Source organism: Rhipicephalus sanguineus, chromosome 1, assembly GCF_013339695.2.
Source record: "Rhipicephalus sanguineus isolate Rsan-2018 chromosome 1, BIME_Rsan_1.4, whole genome shotgun sequence".
NCBI classification, from domain to species: domain Eukaryota; kingdom Metazoa; phylum Arthropoda; class Arachnida; order Ixodida; family Ixodidae; genus Rhipicephalus; species Rhipicephalus sanguineus.
The window spans coordinates 278,776,053-278,794,946 of NC_051176.1; the positions used below are offsets into that span (position 1 = coordinate 278,776,053).

General features: G+C 47.9%; 1 protein-coding gene across 2 annotated transcripts in view; it reads left to right on the plus strand.

Annotated features, from left to right (window-relative positions):
• Positions 1-4,528: 4,528 nt before the first annotated feature.
• Positions 4,529-18,894, plus strand: part of LOC119379071 (UV-stimulated scaffold protein A) — a 32,181-nt gene continuing 17,815 nt past the window's right edge. Inside the window, exons 1-8 of one of the 2 annotated variants that reach the window (XM_037648235.1) lie at positions 4,529-4,752; positions 4,959-5,169; positions 5,244-5,363; positions 9,755-10,319; positions 10,380-10,530; positions 10,606-10,641; positions 10,701-10,872; positions 10,955-11,071. In XM_037648235.1, coding sequence (XP_037504163.1) covers positions 4,646-4,752; positions 4,959-5,169; positions 5,244-5,363; positions 9,755-10,319; positions 10,380-10,530; positions 10,606-10,641; positions 10,701-10,872; positions 10,955-11,071 — 1,479 coding nt within the window. In that variant the 5' untranslated portion in view covers positions 4,529-4,645. The remainder of the gene's footprint in view (positions 4,753-4,958; positions 5,170-5,243; positions 5,364-9,754; positions 10,320-10,379; positions 10,531-10,605; positions 10,642-10,700; positions 10,873-10,954; positions 11,072-18,894) is intronic. The other variant, XM_049411857.1, reaches the window with a different exon arrangement.

Sequence of the window (18,894 nt, forward strand, 5' to 3'; positions counted from 1 at the left end):
GATGCGACAGTCTTCATCTTCTTCGGAGCAGGTTCGCCGGGTGCAGTCCACTGTTTCCACTGTTATTTGGTCTCTGGTGTGTACCAGTGGATCCATGTTTCGTCGACGGCCACAAAACGACGCAGGAACTCGTTTGGATTACGCTTAAACAGCTTCAAACACTGCTCTGAAGTGGTCTCGCAGACGCGCTTGTCCGGAGTGAGCAAACGCGGCACCCATCGCGCCCACAGCTTTCTCATGCCCAACATTTCATGCAGCATATGAACCGCGCAGTCTTTTGAGATGCCTACTGTCTCAGCTATCTCGCGCACCTTCAGTCGGCGGTCTGCCAATACGAGGTCGTGGATTTTTGCCACCTTATCGGCCGTGGTAGCCGTTTGTGGGACCCCTGGGCGAGGCTCATCAAAAACCGACGTGCGACCGCGTTTAAACTCGTTGAACCAATTTCTGACAGTCGCCATCGATGGAGACTACTCACCGTAGACGGCATCCAGTCGCTCTTTGATTTCGCTGCGTGATTTCCCTTCCAAAAACAAGAATCGAATCACCGACCGATATTGCTCTTTTTCCATTTTTAACGGGCACACGAAAATCACCCGCTTCCTCAAGCGGCCAAAACAAAACCGCGAGCCCGATTCGACTGGACCTTTGCATGTGTCCCTCTAAGAGAGCATACTCAACGTCAGTATATGTCTCGTGCGATAGCGTCGCGCTCTCGCGGTGAGGCTAAGTACTTATCGGACCACCCTCGTAGCGATGCGCGAACGCTGCTAAATCAACAAGTGCTGATGTTCGCGCTTAGTTCTCGTGCGAGTGCTGCGAGGTGCACACGCCGCAGCGCGTTTTTCGATCGCACGTCTCCTGTGTTGTCCAGTATGTCATAAACAGGGGCGTAGCCAGGAGGAGGGGGGGGGGGGGTTCAACCCCCCCCCCCCCCCCGAAATTTTTCAGTTTTGCTTACAAACGCACGCACGAACATATATAAAGTATGGTTGAAACCCCCCTCCCCCGAAAAATATTTCTGGCCACGCCCCTGGTCATAAACATAGAAGGATGCAGCACGTGTGTGTGAACGTAGTGCTGATGGTAGTTGGACGTTTCTACGCTGCATGCGGACTGTCATCGGGAGCGAACCGCATTCGGCTTCATCAACACGCATCGGCCTGTGCTCGGCGCCGTTCGGCCTCCGCTTGCCATTTTTCATGACGCCGTTTTTTCGTGCACTCATGTCGCGCAGCGCCTGCATGCTTGCAGCTGTAGAGCCGTAGAGACGGCGGCGCCCAGTCTGGGTTCGTCTCGTCGAACAACGCGGACGGCTTTCCTACGAACGAAAGAGCATCCATGCTGATCAGTGTCTTCATATCTCCTCTCTTTTTTGCTTACATGCTACGAAGTGCGCTCCACACACACGAACGTTGGGGTTTTGTTCGTCGAAATTTGCACGCCCTCTGCGCGCCAGCCAGGTCCTCTGACGGTTCGCGCCAAGCATTTTCGTACGCTCGCACTGAGCTTCAATAACCTTTCGTATTCGAAAGAAGCTTATACTAGTGGGCTGCTTCTTTCTTCCGCAGCTGTCGCTACAATTAGAGCAGCCTACAACTGCGCATATAACCATAGTAGAGGAAGAAACTCGCAGGTGCGACCAGGCAGCGCTGAACAAGGTCTAACCACTGTTCACCAATATGGCCGACTCGCTCCCAGCAGTGACGTCAAGTGACGTGGGTGCAAGCCATGTATAGGCTTCAGTGGACAGTGCGCGAGCAACTCCCCGAAGCAAACGCGTAATTAGTTTAACTTTATGAGCAAAACGATTTCGATGGCATGCCTAAATGCAACATTAGAGCCGTCTAGTAAACTGATCATCTCCATTCACCAGTGATGTGATAGGGCGTTGTGGCTGCATTCTAATAGTCCAGACTAATATTTGGCAATGACCAACAAAAGCTTGAGTGTAAGACAAGTACCATATAACATATAGTGCATGAACAGCCTACTCTACTTCGGGCACAATTTTAGAATGGGGTACCCAAAGCTTTGCGGCCACAATAGCCCCGGGTTGTCGCCAACGCGCATGCGTCAAAAGCGAATCTGTTACGCACTTTATTTTTTTAAAGTCCATGGCCTGTGTATTGACGGAACTCGAATCCTGTTCCAAGTGCGAGATAGGGGACAAGTCTTTTCCCGAACACCTACCTAATTTACCGATGGCAGAGCCACTAACAGCATTTACCTTATTAGTGAACGAGCTTTGATTGACGGGCTCGGATGATACATCCCCAACAAACGCGCGCGTCGTAGGAATATTCTAAGTATATATCCTGTGAACCATTTTGTAGAAGGCCTGAAGATGCCTGAGATTGAATCGAAAAAGCATATATATATACTGAGGATGTCTTGACGTTTTTACACGCATTACTTGATCACGGTGTTACTTTTAGCTTTTCAGCCAAGTGCAACGTCGGTATCTTGTTCTCGAACAGGTTTCTCATGCGTCGAGCGAGCGCTATGAAAATTGTATTGCTTTATTAATTATTGGATCTGTTGATCCCCAAACAATGCTGTTAGATTCAGTGATCAGTTACCTAATAAAACCAACAGGCATGCAATGAAGCCCAAGGAAGGTATATACCTTTTCACGGGAAAGAAGAAACAGCTCCTGGACTGTGGTACGGGATGATGATGATCAAAACTTTATTTCTCCCAAAAGAGGGGACCGACCGAGAGGTCGGTTACGCTGGGGAGGTCGGCGGGAATCCCTTGGGACGCCGCGGCCTCCAATACGTGTTAGAGGCGTTGCTATGCCGAGTCGGTGGTAATTAAGCAGGAGGAAGCATCACCGTACTGTGGGCATGTCCAACTGTGAGCAGGGTGTCGCGGTGTGGGTATAAACCTTGCTAAAAAGTCACGGGTTGGGAAAGACACCCGTCTGAAGCTTGCGCCACGGGACGGCATCACGTCGAGGGAGGTCTTTATGAGCTGGAGTACAAAGGCTGACGTCACAGCCTCGGCAGTGCACTTGTGGGGGGTAACGCCATGGGTAACACCTATTTATATAGGACAATCCAAACTGGATTACGGCGGCGCCCAGGAAGGCTTCTGTTTCAAAGGAGAGAAAAAACGCCGCCATGCTGGGCTGCGCGCGGGAGTACAAAGGCTGACGTCCTAGCCTCGACAGTGCATTTTTGGGGGTCACGCCTGTTTAGCGCAGCCTACAGTGTAGCGCAGCCCAAAGAGGACTTTTAAGTGTAGTGTAGTAAGTATGACATAAATGTAAGCAAAAATTAAAATGGACGAAAAGACAACTTGCCGCCGGTAGGGACCGAACCTACATTACAGAGGTTAGAATTGTACCTACATTGCCGTCCGCTGAGGATATGTTCTCTGGTGTAACCACACAACCGGCGGAATATAAACCTGGCTGCGATGTCTCCATTTCCAACAGTATATTTTATTAATAAAGAATGCCGGCTGGTCATTCTACCTCTGTGTGAATAGTCAGACTTCTCGGAAATTAGCACACGACGTCCGGTCGCAGCCAAATTAAGGCTCGTTCACACCATAGAGGAGGTCGTGGTTCACACCGGCGACTAGCAACGGTCGCGCGACTAAGTTAGCCGCAAAGCGACTGGTCGCAAACGGTAGCAATTATGGCCGTTTTGGTCGCAAAGCGACTGCGCTCGCTGCTCGATTTTTCAGTCGCGCGACTGCAGTCGCAAACCTCTGAACCAATCAGAAGCGCAGGAAAATCTAGTCGCCGGTATAAGTATATTCTAGGCACTATATCGCCGGTGTGAAAGTGTGAATGAGCCTTTGTCTGAGCTGTAGTCTGAGCCAAGTTATAGCACCCAAGGAAATTTTATTTTAACCTCCTTGATATACTCGGCGACAACTTATCTTGACAGTGGAGCGAAGGCTACGGAGGCGGGGCTTCCGCACATTCGTGTTGCTCCGCAAGTAGTGCGGCAGCTTGCGGCTGATTTCGGTTTTGCTCGCTCTCAGTTTAGAAAAACATATACACGAAAAATGCGAACGGGGTGACATTTAGATTGTTCAGTGTACATTTTCGTGTCGTAATACGAGTATATTTTTCTTGGAGAGCTAAAGAGCACGTTTGCGGCCGCCCACTGGCCCACTACGTCACGGACGCCATGTTTACTTGGAAAACGGGCGTGCTGAAAAGGTGGTGCTGTCTAAGAAACGGAAAGAAAAGGAAAGGATTCTTGCAAAGTGAACAATAACTGTATTTTACCTGCGACTTCCCGCAACTGTTTGAGTCTCATAATAAATAAAGCAGCATTTATTTCAGCAAGGCAAATCAGAGAATTATCAGTAAACTAAAGTACTATTTTCTGGTGCGGTAGCAGGCATGCGCTTTGGTTCTGTAGCTTCCACAGTGCTATAGTGTTCTAGAATATTAACAGTGTTCTAGAATATTAACACACTTTAACAGTGCAACGCCTCCTACAGTGCTGTCAAGAAAAGTTGTCGCCGAGTATAGCACCATAGCCAAGTTTCGCCGATCCAACGCTAGCCAATCCATATACCTTTCATGGCGCTTGTTGTATTCTGTTGGCGTTGAGTTGGTTCTGTACACCTTATGCACCTTATGCATTGAATTTTTCTGCGAAACGCTAAATAAGCTATAATGGCTCAGGTAAATTCAGAGCTATGTAAGGTTATCGATACGCTTACATCTTCGGCAGCGGTGCATGTCAAAAAGGAGTGCATGGCAAAACTGAAGCTGTTGTGTCGGTGAGTCAGCTTTGCCCTGCTTGTTTGTAAAGTTACTAAAATACTACCCTTATTGCGTTGTGCGTGATTTGAAGGGCGCGCGCTCTGCTACACAACTCTCTGGTTTTATCCTTGTGTAGTGCCCTTGTTGCCAGTGCAAAGCCAAGTTGTCAGTGCCAGTTCAAAATGTAAAAACGTAATTGTCTGAGGCATTAATTTTGTTTCAGTTCATCCGACCGTTTGTTGAGGGAAGCCTGTGATCTGTTGAAGGAGAGGCTGGAGGAAGACGACGCCGACGTCCGTTTAGATACGCTTGCTGTCATTCATGAACTGTTCACTAGGTCGCACTTATTTCGGACGTTAATCTTGGAAGATTTTCAGAGGATCCTCGAGCTGCTTGTCGAAACAAACCCAGACTTGCCGCTTCCCGGAACTCCGGTACGTATGCCCTTGATATTTACTTTATCGCTTGACGTTTGATTTATATTGTGTGTACAATATCTGCCTTGCAGGCAGCCGCCAAGAATTTAAAGACGAAATCATTGGAAACGATCGAAAAGTGGAACGAGAAATTCGGAGCCAGCTACAAAATCCTTTCCCTTGCCGTGGAATACTTGAAGACCTGTGAAAAGGTGAGGAACTAATCCTTGTTTTTTTTTTTTTTTGCACTGCGTAATGCGGTTGTAATTTGGGCTGTTAAAGCACGGCATACCATAACTGTTTGCAATGAAAAACATTTGAAAAACAGCATTTTTTCGTACAGAAGTCATGTTATTAAAGGGGCCCTGCAACACTTTTTCAGCATGGTCAGAAAACGCTTCCGATCGGTAGTTGAGGCTCCTGAGAGCATGTGAGCCAAACATTATAGTGCAGCATGCAGCCTGGAATTTACAATTCTCAGTCGGCTAAAAATCGCTCGCTCTTCTCTCGAGAAATGATGCCATAAACCCAAATGACCATGCCATAAACACAAAGTCTACGGCCATTGGCTCATTTGAGCATCGTGAGCTGCATAGTTACCGCTGCCGCCGCGGGATGCCGCCACGTGCCCGTGCGCTCGCTTGTGTGATCACACTGAAAGTAAGCCAGGCGTTCAAATATAAACAGAAATAGTGGTCAAGGTCATGACGTACGCTGACGAATGGACGTAGCTTCTTGCCCTTGTGTCATCCTCCCCTGCGTAGCTTTTAGCACGCTGGCGGGTACGAAAGCAGAGAGAAAGTGCTTAAAAGTGTGCGACAAATCCCTGTAACTCTGCTCGTACTTCACGGACTCAAAAAAAATTTTTGCGGCAGTTGATTCGTGAGGCAGTAAACTCCTTTACTGAAGCCATTTGATAATTACTTGGAAGTGTGTTGCAGGGGCCCTTTAAGTTGTGCCGTAATGCAGTTGGTAATGCAGTTGATAATGAATAAAATATATGTTTAACCAAGCACGGGAGGGTGCAGGTTCGCTTGTATTTGACGTATTTGAGAAATATTAGTGGCAGTTCATTCGTCTGGCAATAAACTCCTTTAATGAAGCCATTTTATGATTAGTACTTGGAAAAGTGTTGCAGGGTCTCTTTAAAGGGGCCCTGCAACACTTTTTCAGCATGGTCAGAAAACACTGCCGATCAGTAGCAGAGGCTGTCTAGAACACGCGACCCAAACATCATAGCACAGCACGCAGCCTGGGATTTACAATAAATTCTCAAAGTCAGCTAAAATAGCTTCCTCTTCTCTCGACAAATGATGCTGTTTACTCAAAATCACTGAGTCATTGACCCAAGTTCCACGCCGCTGGCTGATTTGAACATGGCGCACTCGGTAGTTACTGCGGCCGCTGCGGGAGGCCACGACTTGCCTGCGCATGCACACGATCGCACTGAAAGTACGTCGCGCCTTCAAAGACAAAAAAAAAAAGTGCTCAACACTAAGAAAAAATCGAGTATTTGGGGAGTATTTCTGCTACACAACAATAATCGTCATCCACCTCGCGTACTTTCCTCGCGTTATCACCGCGGTCCCGGCACTTGCCGGTCACGAACGGCGCGCGCGTTATCAGCGTGGCATAGCATTCTTGATAGGAAAGTGACGAGAGCCGGGTTTTCAAGAAAGGAAACGCGAGCAAGCCAGATGACGATTATTTTGTTGTGTAGCGGAAATACTCCCCAAATACTCGCTTTTTTCTTAGAGTGAAGGTCACGAGGCGCGCGTGACGTGACATACCTTCTTCCCCCGTGGCACCCCTCCCTGCTTAGCTTCCAGTGCTTTCGTCAGGACGAGAGAAAGCAATTACAGCATGCGACAAATCTTTAACTCCGCTCATACTGGATGGATTCTAAAAATTTTTGTGGTGGTCAATTCGTTAGGAAATAAGCTCCTTTAGTGAAGCCATTCCATGGCTGCTTGGAGAAGTGTTGCAGGGCCCCTTTAAGTTGTGCCATTAATAAATCACACCGGTGCAGTTGGTAATGAATAAAATATATATTTAACCAAGCATGGGACCATATCTTGCTTGCCGTGCTATCAGTGTATGTTAAAGAACCGCAAGTGGTTGAAATGATCTGGAGCTTAATTAATTAAGATCTGTATTAACCAAATCATACCAGTCCTGAGAAGTTTGCGATAATACAGGGAGGTCGTGGTACAGAAAAGGAGGGGCTGATCAGTCGTACATGGGAAACAGCACCACATAGATTGAGTGAAGTGTGTTTTCCTGCATGCTGTCAGGCATGCTCACTGTAAGCATGCTGTATGCTTCACAGCAAAGGGAGCATGGTTTCCTTCCATGCTGTAGCACACAGCACAAGGCCCCATCTCTAAGTGTGCTGCGCTGCTTCACTTTGATGTGTGGCTGCACCAGGTGCTCTCACACTTCACATAGCACAGTCACGCTGTGCCATGTTCGTACTAAAGTCAACGACCATGTGCATGTTGTTTTAGAATCTTCTTGAGAAGCCACCAGAATTTTTTTGGTTTGTGAAATATGATGAATTATTTAAAAATTGTTATCAAGCTTCTTAATTACCCACCATAGTGTCATAGTGGCTATGGCGTTGCACTGCTAGGCATGAGTGTGCAGGTTCGATTCCCAGCCACAATGGCCCCATTTTAATGGGGGTGAAATGAAAGAGTGCCCGTGCACTCCAATTTTTGTGCGCGTTAAACGAGTACTTCCTTAAAATTTGAAGATGAGATAAAAGTCGAGATTGATTTGTATGGACAGACACAGGTCATTTACAAAATATCAATGCCAAATATAGCCTAGAACATATTTCAACAGAATTTTAAGGTGTGTGGCAGGCAGTTGAGTGCAAAACACAGCACCTTACAACATTCAAATCGACTTGGCTTGTAGGTAGAGAAACCACAACCACTTATGTCGGCATATTCCACGCCCCTAGACTTGTTACAGTCTTTGTCTTCGATGTCTCTGTACAATGGAGATGTTGACGATGGCGAAGATATTGAAAAGCATGCGCAAGTGTAGCAGATCAACTATTAATGCAATGTATGTGCATGCATTACTGTGCGCGGCATGCACATCACAGTTTTGGGTGGTCACACGGCCAGCCATACTTACATTCAAGCCTCCCTAGACCCGCCTTTCTTGCTGTTCTGTGAAACCTAAACTGCAATGTGGCGCTATAGAAATGGTGCCATATGACATATTGTTGTGCATTAGAGCAAACAAGATTTCCAGCCATGATGAGTTAGTCATTAGCTGCTGTTTTCAACAAAAAAGACAAGATAAAAAATTTTTGCATCTATGCTCCTTTAAAGAATGTGAAATGGTCAAATTTGATCTTTAGTCGACTACAGCATGCCTCATAATTGTAACATTGCTTTTGCATGTCAAACCCCAGAATAAAATTTTAACTTTAAAACTTTTGTTCGTCTAAGCTTGAGGGCGAGGGTTTGATTCGTGTCTATAGTGGCCGCATTTCGACGGGGGTGATATTCAAAGAACGCCCATGTACTTAGATTTAGGTGCATATTAAAGAGCCCCAGATGGTCGAAATTTCCGGAGCCCCCCACTACGGCGTCTCTCATAACCATGTCGTGGTTTTGGGATGTAAAACCCCAACAATTATATTTTTGTTCGAATTGTCAAGGTGTCGTTTATACAGTTGTAGAGAGTCATAAAGCATAAATTGAGATGTTTCCAGAAAGATATACATTGCCTGTTTATTTCTTTCCTGCATGTAGAGAAAAGCCCGCAACATATAACAACAGCTCAGTGGCTGTTGTGTTCTGCTGCTTAGGTTGATATTATTGGTTCAATTTTTAGCCATAATAGCAATATTCTGATGGGGGTGCGATTCAGGGGCACTTTGAAGAATCCAAGGTACTGAAGTTAACATGGAGTCCTGAATTACAGTGGCTCTCATGGCCCATAGTGCAGCCTTGATACATAAATTACAATGTCTTTGCCCAAGTGTGAACTTCTAATCATTGTCATCCTTAGCCATTTGAACTGATATCTTTTTTGAAGGTGCCATTGCAAATTGAATACATTGACAAACAAATATGCAGCTTCTTTCTTTCATATCTGAGTAAATGCTGAATTTATGTAAGCATTTTTTTTGTAGAATTTGCTTGAGTTCTGCAGACATTTATATTAACTTTAAACTCATCATACTCATGAATTATTTGGGGATAATGGTACATATGTACTCACGGTAAAATGACGTGCAGTCTCCTTTGCTCAGCAGATGGTTTACTAGTAACCGATTTATGGTAATGGTGCTTGACCTTGCATGTGGGAATAGGAGGGCTCAATTCGTGCAAACTCTATCTTCTTGAAATTACAAATGAGCATAGTTGTCAGAATTTCACTTAAGTGAGTAACAGTTAATTTATTAAAGAGGTATATGTACAGATTTTAGCAGTTTGATCGTGGTAAAATGCCAAGGTGCCACTGAAATCCAGCTTTTGTTTTTTAGTGCTTCTATGGCTGTGTCCACTTGTGCATATAGTAATCAGCAGGTATAGCATTCACTTATTTGTGCTAAGATAGCTTTTTTTTTTTGTCCCAGAAGGTGCAGCGAGCGGAAGAGCAGCCCGCCTGGTCTCGAAGGCTTCTTTCTGAGATTTCTGAGCGGACACCAGATGTGCAGCTGATTGTCACGCAAATGGAAAACTGCTTTCGTCTGTTGGTGCCCAGTGAGGCAGAAGAAGACGAAGGCAAGGAATCTGTACGCACCATAGATCCATTGCCAGGAACATCATTAGCCGAGCGTCTTAGAGATCATGCAGTGCCTTTGACATTCAGTCTGGAAATAGAAGTGTCACGGAAAGTGAATGTGCTGAAGACAGCGGACAATGAAGAAGTTTTGGATACCCTGAGACGACTCCACAAAGAGCTAATGGAGACGTTCTTTCCAATGGTTAAAAAGTGGCTTAAAGGACTGGCCAAGTTTGACCACCCAAGAGAGGTACTGAGGAACACAATTGACCTCAAGCACCGCATTGAAATTGTACATGAGAAGTTTGGAGATTTAAATGTGGGATCTGAGGAGTCATCTGACAGTGAACTTGAAGAGGTGCCAGAAAAAGAAGGCTATGAACCTGTGGTTCCTGCTGGCCGCCGGGCTGAGTATGGTGAGTTTGATTTGCAGTTTCACATCCATTGCTGATGCCTTCCATGTGACCCTCTTACAGGTCTTGGCCCTGTAGAGAAAAAGCCAAAAGTAAAGACGCCAGATAAAGCCACTCAACCTAAGGAACCTCATGAAGTGTCTGACCCAACTTCTCGAGAGGCACAACTGCGGAGGCTTAACAAGTTTCTTGGCAGCGAATGCAGCAGTAATGAGTGCGTAATGGCATGAGTGTTATGTGTTCTGTTTTTTCAATCACATCACCTTTTGTCATTTTTTGTCTTTTCTAGTGGCAAGCCAATTGGTAAGATTGTGCCCAGTACTAAGTAAGTATTTCTTTTTTTTTCTAGAAGTATTTGTTTGAACTGAAGAGCATTTCTTGCAGAGACCTCGAGGAGGCTGGTCCAAGCACATCGAACAGTGCTCCAGTACGAGATATTGACCTAGACTTGATTTACTGGGAACAAGACAAAATTGAAAAAGAAGGAGGCAGTGGCTTCAGTGACCTGAATTGTGTCTGGAAGGGGACCTCCAAAGATGATAACGTGCAAGCAAAGGTGTGGCAGTGCTGAACTTTAAAAAAGAAAGCCTCTTGGAATGTGCCCAAATCTTTAGATTCAATGGACTCCCTTTCTGCAGGAATTGCCATTTCGGGAGAGGCGCATTGAATTTAGTGGGAAATTTGAGCCAGTTAAGTGGACCTGCCGTGCACCACTTCCTAGTGGCAAATTATGCCCTCGACGTGATCGGCTGAAGGTCAGTACACACTCTTCATTGCACCAATTCTGTCCCACTGTGCCAGGTATATCCATTTGTATGCTGTGCCAAAGAGGGTGGCTGCATAATTTTTTTATTAATTTATTGTACCTGTTGTAATTACGGTAACCGGTAACCGTAACCCAACGGTAACCTGTTGTAATTCTTCTATCTCAGTCTTTCTTTTTTGTCACTTTGCTTGTCACATTCACCTCTGTCATTTCATTTCCTCTCTGCATTATTTTCAATAATGCTTCTTCAGTCCGCCGCGGTGGTATAGCGGCTACGGTGCTCGGCTGCTGACCCGAAGGTCGCGGGTTCGATCCCGGCCGCGGCGGTTGCATTTCGATGGAGGCGAAATGGTAGAGGCCCGTGTACTTAGATTTAGGTGCACGTTAAAGAACACCAGATGGTCGAAATTTCCGGAGCCCTCCACTACGGCGTCTCTCATAATCATATCTTGGTTTTGGGACGTAAAACCCCAGATATTAATTAATAATGCTTCATCAATGATGTCTTACATAAGGGTAGGGGTGACATATGCCCCTTGCCTAGGTGCTCATTTCCCTCTAAAGATTCACACTTTTATTCTGACACCTATGAATAATATATCAGTGCACAGTTTACTGATTGCTTAATTTAGACTATTGGTTAAAGAGCCAGTAAACAACCCCGCGGTCCAAAATGTGTGACGAAGCTATAACTGCACACTTGTACAACGTGAACACGCTGCCACAAGAATTTTGCGAATAAGTGCTGTAATAAGGAAGTCGCAGCGTATAGAACAACCGCTTCGGCTGGTTTCGGTTTCTCGCTTGGCTTTCCCATCCTTTTCGGCAGCCAAGAGGGGTAAGCGTAGCCCACTGTCGTGACTATGCCCACTTTGGCAACGTAACACGACGTCAGCAATTACGTCATCGACACGCAGTCAACGGCCGAGCAAGGCTTCTTCAACGTGTCGCTCGTGTGATGATGATGATGATGATTTGCTGCTGTTCCCTTTTTAACGGGCGGGTGTAATTATGGTTGTAATGACACCCTAGCACACGGATATGGAAAAAAAAGACGGAAAGAAAAAACAACAACAAAAAAAAACAAATAAAAAAAACCCAACCCCTCCCAATGGACGGGCCCAGCAAGGGGGAAGAAAACCGAACAAACAGAAAAGAGTGGGGCACAGTAGAAGAAAGCACAAGGGTACGCTCGGTTCGCGCTTGCTAACACTATGTTGTCACTACACTGCGCCACCCTGTGTCCTCGACCGCTGCGCAACAACCACTGCCCTCCAGCGTTCAAGGCGCCGCATCGACACTCTCGCTGCCTGTAGATCAGTCTCTCCATCTTCCCCCGCAAAGCCCAGCGCGGTGCGCAATGACTCCGTGCGCGGGAGGCCTATCTGTCCTCACTCAGTCACAAGATGTGCAATTGTCTCGTCCGTACTTCCACAGGCGCGACACAGCACCGAAGCCATCTCCCTGTCGATCGTTCTCTTGTACGTAAGGGTTTGAAGCGCGCCAGCTCGAGCCTCGAACAGAAGCGAGCTCCCGGTGCTGTTATCGTACATGCGAACTGAGCCTATGTTGCCTTTACTGCTGCGGTAAAGTTCGAGGGTAACTTTTCCACTCATTGCTTGTTGCCACAGTTCCTCCTCCTTGTCGCGCACCCGCTTACGCACCTCCTTGGTATAGAGCCTTGCAGTTTCAGCCTGTACCGGCTCTGTGAAGGTTACATACTTCTTTTCGAGCCGGTACACCCGGTTCACCCAAGAGGTACGTATGCATGTTGCCGCAAGGTATTCAAATACCTGCCTTGCCCAGCGCTCTCTGCACATGAATTGAAGGCGACCCCGGTACACTAACTTGCTGGAGGCCTCGCGAGCTTCAAAACAAGACCAGCCTAGGTCCCCCTGGACTGCCTCGTTCGCCACTCTTCCATGGCACGCAAGCGCCGTGCGGCCAACTTCTCATTGCCGCCGCTCCAGCCATTCTCTGGTGGCCGCTGTCATGCAGACTACTGCATTGGCAAATGTAAGGCAGGGAACATGCACAAGTTTCCATATGTCCCGCACCATGATGAAGCGGTTGCACCCCCACAAGATGCGGCGCCGAAGAATGCACTGAGCCCGCAGTGAGGCTTGGCGGATATGGGCTTCCTGCTGGTTGTATATACTGGCCTCAGAGCAGAGTAGCACACCCAAGTACTTATATGTAGTCTCTCACTTCCCAGCTCTCACTGCGATGCTCTCACTTCCCAGCTTGAGGTCTACAGCTTCAGCCATGTTTCCAGCAAATGGCACTACCTTGGTCTTTTTGGCGTTGAAGCGTAAACCCAGCGAGGTCATTTCTGTGGCACATATGTCCAGGAGTGCCTGCAGCTCTGCTTTGCTCTCAGCCATTAGTACTACGTCATCCGCAAAAGCCAAGCCAGGCAGCCGCCGATTTTCATCGATTCCGCTTGTGCTATACTTCAGGCGGAATCCAAGACTGGACTCGAGCAGTGCTCGTTCCATGCCTGACACGTATAGCAGGTACAGAATCGGCGAAAGCGGACATCCCTGTCGGAGACCCCTGCAGACGCCTACCGGCCGACTCTTCACATTGGCGAAGTGGGCAATGATGCTATTGTTGGCGTAAAGACGCCTGACTGTCGCCAATAGCTTTTCCGGCATGCCCAGTGCGGCTAGCCGTGCGAACAAGATGTCATGTGGGACATTGTCGTAGGCTTTTTCGACATCCATGAAGCAGCATAACAACGTACGCCCTTCTTTCCTGGCGATCTCCACACACTGTGTGAGAACAAAAAGGTTGTCCTCAAGTCCCTGCCCCTTGCGAAAACCGTTCTGTAGCTCTGTAAGCTGCCCTTTATATTCAGCCCATCCACTGATCCAGCCCTGGGTAAAAAGTCTGTACATAGTGCTGGTGACTGTGAGTGGCCGGTAGTCCTGGTAAAGTCCCTATACCTTCGGAAAAGTACAGCTTTCTCTTGATCTACGCCGCTTCCTCCTCTCCACGCCTCTGATAGGGAGACTGCGGTCACGTGGTAGCGCGCGCCCTCTTTCTCGGTATTTTATCTCCTTCGCCTCTCGGCGCCATGTTGAACGCTCCGACGTGCCATGCGCTGTGTGTTCGCCCCATGTGAAGTGCACGAAGTTTGAAGCGTGCTTGTGCGTCTCGCTCGTATTTTCGCGATGCCGGGTTGCTGTGCGTTTGGCTGCCATAACCGTGACACCCATGTGAAAAAGTTTTTTTGCATTCCGTGCGGAAAAGAAAATGCAGGTCGTCGCAAAATCTGGCTCCGCAGAATCGGTCGAGCAAACTTCGAGCCGAGATAGGCGCGGCTTTGTGAGGTAAATGCTCATGCGTTTTTACTCTTGACAGGCGTCTTGCTTTGCCGTGTGAGATATGTGGCGTATTACTTACTCAATGTCACGCGAAATTTCGTGTTATTTGTCATGCACCAAGGCAGTCACTTTCTCGAGCAAGTGACTGTCTTGAACACCAGATGGTCGACATTTTCGGAGGCCTCCACTACGGCGTGCCTCCTGATCATATCACGGTTTTCGCACGTAAAACCCCGCATATTAATAACTCTGAAAGAACGAATGTCGTGCACTAGAACACTAGGCTGTGTTCCACATATTCTACCAACCTTTCACTGTGATGTGCGGATGGAAGGGCGAAGACGGAGCGAGCGTCGGAATGAAAGTGCGATAGCGAGAGAAAAAAAAAAAAGAACCTACGAAAGCAGTGCATTTGCGTGCAGCTCCTCCATCATATTGTCTAATTTGGCGAACCACTTCTGGGTGACAGTCAGGAACTTTTTGAAAATTCGGAACATGAGCGGGGCTTTAGTTCAGCGGACCGCGGCTCATCGGCCGGCGTGTCATCATGAATTATCGCGTCACAGATTTAGCGCATAAGTTTCAACACGCTGCGGTAGTTGCAGCAGATGCCTGTTTGACGCGCAGTAGATCAAAGCAATAAATTTAAAATTTCAATTAAAGTGCAGCCATGCGCTTATTTTAATAAACGTTCATTCATGTTTAGAACGTTCTCCGACGCTTATGGTGTTTTGCTGCTGTGATAAGATTTCCACCTAACTTGAGTAAAGTGCGTTGGGGGGCTAGTTGGTATAACATAGAATGGTAAAAAACTGCGCGCGGTTGACGGAACACAAGAAGAAGTAGTACACAGGACGAGCGCAGACTAACAACTGAATTTATTGAAGCATAAATCTTCCACTTCACAAAACCACGATATGATTATGAGGCACACCGTAGTGTAGGGCTCCGGAAATGAAATTTTGACCATCTGGTGTTGTTTAACGTGCGCGGCCGGGACCGAACACGCGACCTTCGGGTGAGCAGGCGAGCGCCGAAACCGCTACATCACCGCGGCGGGCAGGCCGAGGAGAAGTAACATATATGAAATGTCATGAAATTTTGATCGAGCACCTTCATGGGGGTTGCAGGCATTGCTGCAGTTATATATGATAGAGATAGTTTATACGCACGGGAACTATTCCTTCCCAAACGGCGTGGCTTGACATCACAGCTGCCATGTAAATATTTCGTGCCGATGCAATAAATACACGGGGAAACGCTGCGCTCCGAAAAGAACCGTAAACGACATGCAATTTGCTACAAATTGTACATTGCTTGCAGCAGCTTTCCTGGCGCGTTGTAAGGGAATTAGATGGTGCGCACACCTACACCAACTGAGAAAATGAACGCAGAAATAATAGAGTCATTACACACAGCCGTATGCCAGACATGGCACGCGACCACGGCTGGACTAGAAAAGCTGTGGCTGAAGTGGCAGCGCCAGCGCGCAACCGGCCTGAAAGCTTCACGCGTCCGCATGGCGCGTTCGAGGGGGCGCCGTCGTCGCGCGCGAGAGCGCGCAGGAGAGGAGGCGGCGGAGGGGAGAGCAGATGGCGGTACTTTTACGAAGTATAGGGGCTTTAAGTGGATGGATGGATGCTATGAGCGTCCCCTTTATAACGGGGCGGTGACATGTCTGCCACCATGCTCGAAGAAAAAAGAAAAACTTCCTTGTTTCATGCTGGCCTAATACCTTGTCTACATTGATTAAATCGATCTTATTATACCCCAGTCCTGGCGGTGCTGGGGTCCCTCTAGCGGCCACGACCTCCTGAGGAGGTCGTGCTAGCGGCACAGTGAAGAAGCACGATAAATGTGCCACGGCCACCTGGATCGGGGCGCGCGGCGCCGCCCCGATCCAGGTGGCCGTGAATGTGCGGCCAAAACCGCATCACCGCAGGGCCAAAGCACCGTTTCGTAGTGCAGAGGACCAATCAACGAAGTCTGTGCAATGCAATGTTGCCTATGGGTATGCTATGGGCAAACTTACGTCACTGCGCGTACAAGGAGGATTGGACAGGTGCTGGAGGGGGGCGCGGGAGTTGTTTTTCGAAATGGAACTCCTGTGCGGCGCGCAGCGCTGTGATATTCATGAATTGTGATCATTGTGGCTGTCTACACCAGGGTGTCTACCGACCGGGAAAACCGGGAATTCTCAGGGATTTTGGGTAGTCTGGAAATTCTCAGGGAAAACTCAGGGAAATTGTGCTCCCATCAGGGAAAATCCACAGTAACTTTATTGAAAGGCAACGAAAGTCGCGGTAGCGCTGGCTCGATATTTTGTGAACGCATTTTTCAAATCAAACGGCCGCTGCGGCTGCGGGGAAGTGGCGCACCTCGATGCTGTCATCGCCTTCGGAGCGGTGGAGTGGGAGAGAATCAGGCTAATGCGCGGCATGCGGGAACCATGAACCACGACACATCGTATCGCGCAATGTTGTCAGGGTGTGACTACGCGGTGTAGTTCTGTATTCTTTCTCGCGCGTGCTGTGCGTTAGCGCCCGATATGGCGTTTTTGTTATCGCTGCGTGTCAAGTAACAAGCATGATTAGTTGTAGAAGCGGTAGCAGTAGATGTAACGAGCTTGAGTTATCTTGCAAGCGATCGCGATCGTTCAGGAAGCGGATGTCTTCGACAAGGCCGGTATCTGGCAAGCCATCCCGATCGGCGAGAAAAAAGACGACGCTTGTTGGCTGTTATCGGAGAGCTCACTCGCTCGGATCCCGAGCTTCAAAGATGCTATTTAGGACTCCGTGAAGAATATAATAAATTTCCAGGCAAGAGCTAGCGTAACTCACAGCAAGTGAAAGCTTTCTTTTTTTTTTTTTTCCCGATGAGGGCACATGCTGAAACAAGTTTTAGGCAGTCGACCGATATTTTGGGGGGCTGCAGCTCGCATTTACCAGCCACACCACGTGGATGTTTGCTACAAAGCCCAATTACAGAACTTTTCAGAGCCAAGGCATAGCGGCGGCCGAAATTCGCGACACCAGCACGTGGCTCGATTCGGCGCGCGATGTCGGAAAACAGTAACGTTTCCACCATAATCGGATGTGCCGTAATTCAGGCTGTTGCCGTGCTTTCATGAGAACTTAGCCCGCAGCTATATTCCTTTTTTTTTTTTTGCGATAGCAATTGTATAGACACTCCGACGCGAATTTTATGCCTTCGCCATGATCTTCCTTATCAAGTCCAAATCGCGATTACATCACCCCGCGCGTCGTATGCTCCATGCGCGAGTGAAAGCGCGCGAGCGCTGCCGACGAACGGGGCTTAAAGCCGACCGTCTCGTTCGCGCGATGGGCACATGATGATAGGAGCCGGCGGTTTGGGGGGGGGGGGGGGGGGGGGGGGCTGCGTGAGTCCGACAGGAAGTGCGTACTTTGTACCAGCGGGCGTGGCCGCGTGTGCCGCGGTATCTTTAGTGGGGATCGGCAGACGTCTAATACCTTTGCAGGTGTTGTGCTCTAATTGCAAAACTTCCGTTGAAGCCATAGCAGTGGCGGATCCAGGGGGGGGGGGGGGGTAGCGGCGATCGCCCCCCCCCCCCCTTAAGCCAGCTTCCGCCCCCTCCCTTCAGTGCCTGTCGTCCACCTCCTTTGTCAGGCTGCCTGTTGAGTTTGCCCCCTTTTTCAGGTTGCTTTGCCTGCTACTGCCCAAAAGGGGTAAAGAGAATCTTGTTCCTGCTTCCCTATGCACATTTACAATGAAGGCTTCTTACGCACCGCCATAATCCCCTCTGGGCTGTCGTAAATATGCGTGACCCACCAAAATGCACTGCTGAGTGGGGGCTTCAGCCTTTGTACTATTCAAATGGGATTAAGTCGTTTTTATTTTCTAATGTGCGTATTAGAGAGTGACATCACCGAGCAATATGGTCTCTACCCATCTTGACATAAAACAAAGTTCTGCTTCACTTGGGGAATTTTAGCAAAAACACTCAGGGAAAACCTGGAAAACTCAGGGAATTTAGAAAAGTCAACTCGGTAGACACCCTGTGCACGAATTGGTGAGCTTGTTTGGGAGATGTAAAAAAAAAGTCAGAGCCTGTTTACTGGCCCTTTAAGGTCACTGTGGTGGCTCAATGGCTTTTTGCTGCTAAGCAAGAGGTTCTAAGTTTGATTCCCAGCAAGAAAGCTGCATTTTGTTGTAATATAAAAATGCTCATGTGCCATACTTTGGGTGCTTGTTTGAGTACTCCCATGTAGTTAAAATTAATCCAGACCTCCACTGTGGCATCTGTCATAGCATGTGTGTTGCTTTGAAACATTGAATGCCAACAATCCACCTTAACTATTTGCTGAATGTATGCTAGGTGATAAGTGCATCATAGGTAGGAATTTCGAGTGGTGTCCAATAAGGCAGCACAGCTACTCTTCCTTCTTGTAGATATCATTGTTGTGTAAGTTATAAAGTTTTAAAAAAATGTTTTTGAAAGTAC